Genomic DNA, 4453 nt, shown 5'->3' on the forward strand with positions numbered 1-4453 from the left:
GAACTCGGAGATCACGCAACAAACAGTATAGTATTATGGATGGATGAATCTTCAGCTGTGAGAAATGTCCTGCAATCATACCTTTGGAAGGAGTTACACAAAGGACGTGATGAAACGTCCCCTGAATAGAATTTTTTTTTAAATTGGAAGTTCTGCACAGCTGTCATAGTGTTTGTGAGGATTCTACCATGAATAAAGTTTAAAGAACGCAGCACGTATTCAAAAGAGAAAGTAATTTGTAACATTTGTTATAAATGCCCTTTAAATGTGGACATGTGGAATATGGAATCCGCAAAATGAGCACAATGTGTAAAATTATAGAGCAACTTCTAAATCTTGTTCCATTTGTAGAGCCCATTCATGTCTATTCATATACAGTATACAATGTGCATTCCAAAGTTTCAGCAACAGAATGAAGTGCTTGTCTGAATAGTACATAATAATCATTATGGAATGGAAATTGTATCTATTGATAAAAATCAAATGTTCAGTACACAACAAAATGTATAAGTGGAATAATACAGAAAAAGCAACACATGCGAGGAAATAGTGAGGTAACGGAGTGGGAGAAAACAAGCAAGGGTGGACAAACAATGGGCTGAAGCTCAGATAATAACTCATTGATAAAAAATGACTGTAAGAGTCAAAGGAAGAAGAAAAAAAAACAGCGTACAGGTGATTAAATAATGACAGAATTATATTTTTGGCTGAACTATTCCTTTAACATTAATCCGAAAAGAACAAAAGCAGTGGCAAGACATCTGTAGCATTTTTGTTTAATATTAAACCTCTGTATAAATAATGAATCTCAACCTTTGATTTCATGAAATCATTTTATTATTTCAGTGGTTAAAGTCATAAACGTACTGGCCCAGAAACAGCGCCCGTTTACGTTTGTTTTCTGTGCAGCTTCATTTACAAGAAATAATTAAAAGATGAAAATCAACATTAAAAACCATGTCTTTCTTGGAATACAAATGAAAACATACAATGTAAAATGAAGTCCGTAGTGTACCATATACATATATAAAAAAAATAATAATAAAAAAAATTGATAGCAGTGCTTGTAAAAGTGTATTCTGGCACTTGGAGGGAAAAACTGCTCACCTAAACCAAAGCAGAAGATCATAACTAACTACCCTTACCTTAACTACAGAGATTTTTATTTTAAGAGTTTTACTGTAGCTGCTTTTTAAAAAGCTGGAAGCACATTTGAACTGCAGCAGAAGTCAGCTTACTTAAGTGATATCAGCGTGGTAAAGCACAGCGCCGGTCTGTCAGTGTTTCAGCTCATGGTCCAGAACATTAGCCCTTTTAATTAACTTTAGTACAAAGCATGTTCTTTACACACAATGAAAACTGCATGGGTTATGAAGAAAAACCTGACAATGAAATACAAAGCTGCCCCCTCATGTTCAAATAAGAATGAACTGTGTATGACATTAAAAATCCATCACTTTATTCGAATGCTTTTAATTCTAAAATTAAGTCCAAGCGATGGGAAAGGTCATTGATTAAGAAACTGGCTATGCATCTTTTTTTGTTTGTTTGTTTCTAAAATGTACACCACCTGAGCTGCCACGCGTACAAAAGTGTCAATATTCACAAGCAACTATACAATCATTTTTAAAATCAGTAGATCCAAAAGAAAGAAATGCACCCAGTGTTTGAAAATAAAAAAATAGAGCATATGTATTTATATATAAAATTCGTATTTCTATATTAAAGGTTCTGACAGATTTATGCTAAGACTTGTAGTGCAACTACCTATTTTGTGTGCCAAAGAAAAGCATTCCTTTGCCGGTTATTGCTCTGGAGGTCTTTAGAAAAGAAGGCACCGTGTAGTGAGGACTCGTTCCTGACATAGGGCGGGAGCAGATGAAGTTAGCAGGGCTGGAAAAGGGGCTCTGGTGGTCCCAGGAGAGCAAAAGGGTGGTCAGCCCCTGGGAGAACACAGTGAGGAATGGCTCTGCGGGGGCTTCAGGGACAGACACACTGGGTAAGAGACATCTCGGAGTTAAAGCGGTCACACAGACGTGGTCACTCGGTCCACAGCGTTATTGACCTCGTTTTTGTTGGAATCCAGGCCTTTGGCGGCATTCATGTCCTTTCGGATGCTCTCGGCCACCTTCTTCATGTTCTTCAGCTCGCCGGGGTGTGGCGTGGCCCGCCGCAACAGTGTTCTCTGAGAAACAGGAAGAAAAAGAACCATTTTTATTTCACCGATTCTCGTTATAGCCCCCTTCAGAGCATTTTAAGACCCCATGAAAAGTGGATCTGACTTCATTTTCAAGACGATGGAAAGCATGATGAGGTCATGTCACACAACAAAGCATACTGCTTTTGAAATATGCATAACACACGGGACCTGTCCCAGTACCCACACTTGCGGACTTGGCCACTTGAGAGCCAGTGCATGTGACCGGAAGTAAATGTTCAAGACTGCAAAAATGCCAAAATGCCCGGTGCCCTTAATGCACACTTACTGTATATCCACAGTCTCTCTAATACTGCTTCCATCACGTTCAGGACACGTCAAGGAAAACTTTACAGTGCAAGTTAAATTAATTCTATATTACATATCATTTGTAAATGTTTGTCAAATCACTTAATTTGAAGCACCCCAAATGAATTCAAATGATTACACACTTTTCTTCTTTTTGCTCTTAACAGCTCCCACTCACTGTGGTGGAGCAGTTATGAAATATTGTTCTTGTAAATACTTTCCAGAATTTCAGTATTAAATACGCATGCAAATTACAGTGAAGTGCAACAGTTACCGTACGGTGTTCGGCGGTAGACAAAAAAGATTTGAATTTTGAATCGATTTCTTCTTGCATTCAGACAACAATAAAATTACCACATGACTTTGGTGTGTGTCAAAAAACAGTAGGTAATTCGGTCAGGATTTTCATGCCGGTGGTGGGAGAAAAACACCAGCAATCTGGATTCAGAGGCAATAAAATCACAGACTAACTCCTGTATATGCTGAAAATAGCTTACGTCCCCATGAGAAACAATTACTGTCTGAATAGGGCTTATGTTGTAAGTGTGTCCCATTGGGTAACCAAAACCTTGTGGTCTTCATGCCCACTTGAATATTTGGGCAAAATATAGGAAATAAGTAGACATGCAAGTAGACATATGTCAAGACTGCAACTTTGGGTACTGGAACAGGTCCAGTGATTTGCAGACTGTTTAAAAAAAACTGAAGTAATGGTGCGTTCCATTTGTACTCGTCAGTTGGAATTCCCAGTAAGAACTTTTAACTGGAACGCCCTCCCAAGTCAGAGTTCCAACTCGGAATCTCTGAGGAATTGTAACAACTCTAACTTCAGAACCCAATATGGCTGCTCAATGCATCAACAGAAGAGAAACAGTAGTAATATATTGTTTAATAGCACTTATAAACACTTTTTGTGTGTTTATAATCGACTGGTATTGCTAACAATGGCTTGTCACACTTGGTTTTCTGACTTCTCTACTGGAACACAGTCCACTTGGGTGTGACGTCATTCCCAGCTCTGACATCCGAGGTCAATGGAATGCACCATATATACACTACATATATCCTCTGTAGTATTTAGCCCAGGAGTTGCTACTAGCTACTGATATTTATCATTTAAAGTGGGCATTTTTATTCCTGTGAGAATTTTACTTAAAAAATGTATATGCCCCTGCAAACAAAGTGTTTATCTGAGTGACAGGTTAGTTTGAGGCCATCTATAAACCAAAACACCACTAAAAAGGCACCTGATACATCACTTTTACAAAACTCATAATCATGCTAAATCCATATAATACATTTAGCAGAGCCTCCTTCTTCCTCACCTCTTTGTCATCATCATCATCATCATCATCATCCTCCATGAAACGGATGGTGCTCATTCTGTTTGGGGTTTTGTCATCCCAGGTGTCATCCAGCATGCCGTCCCCCACCAGACTCGCCAGAGCACCACAGCGGGCAAGGTTATCGGAACCTAAACAGCATATGCACAGATTTTTTTACACACATTATTGGGTTAGGGGAAAAAAACGATTTATTGCATTTACCGTGAATTTAACTGTAAAAGACTGTAAAAATGCTACAGTAAAAACCTGTTAAATGGTTAACGGTAAATTCACCTACTATATACGGTGAAAAACTGTATTGGACATTCATGTAATTTTAACCGTATAATTTATAGTGAATAACCGTAAACTGACATTCTCAGAATTCCCTTCGTTACATTTCAAATTAGATTTTTTTTTTTGTTGAAATAACGGTTTCTTCTTAGTTTTTTCTCATCAGTTTTGTATATTAGGGTTGTGTGTTACACCTAATGTTGTTAAATTAATGTTTATTGCATTATTTCAGTTTCATGTGTGTTACCATGATGGTGTTTGTGTGAATGACACTGTGCACCTTATATATACAGTATGTTATTATTTAAAAGCTGCTTGTGATGGGCTT

The 4453-nt window shown here is 37.7% G+C and overlaps 1 protein-coding gene across 1 annotated transcript in view; it reads right to left on the reverse strand.

The window, feature by feature from the left end:
* Positions 1-1345: 1345 nt before the first annotated feature.
* LOC107570557 (leucine-rich repeat-containing protein 1) overlaps positions 1346-4453 on the reverse strand; it is a 55565-nt gene continuing 52457 nt past the window's right edge. Inside the window, exons 13-14 of the mRNA XM_016256791.1 lie at positions 3832-3980; positions 1346-2185 (exon numbers count right to left, since the gene is read on the reverse strand). Coding sequence (XP_016112277.1) covers positions 2027-2185; positions 3832-3980 — 308 coding nt within the window. The 3' untranslated portion in view covers positions 1346-2026. The remainder of the gene's footprint in view (positions 2186-3831; positions 3981-4453) is intronic.

Source organism: Sinocyclocheilus grahami, unplaced genomic scaffold (assembly GCF_001515645.1).
Source record: "Sinocyclocheilus grahami isolate Dianchi unplaced genomic scaffold, SAMN03320097.WGS_v1.1 scaffold1475.1, whole genome shotgun sequence".
NCBI lineage: Eukaryota > Metazoa > Chordata > Actinopteri > Cypriniformes > Cyprinidae > Sinocyclocheilus > Sinocyclocheilus grahami.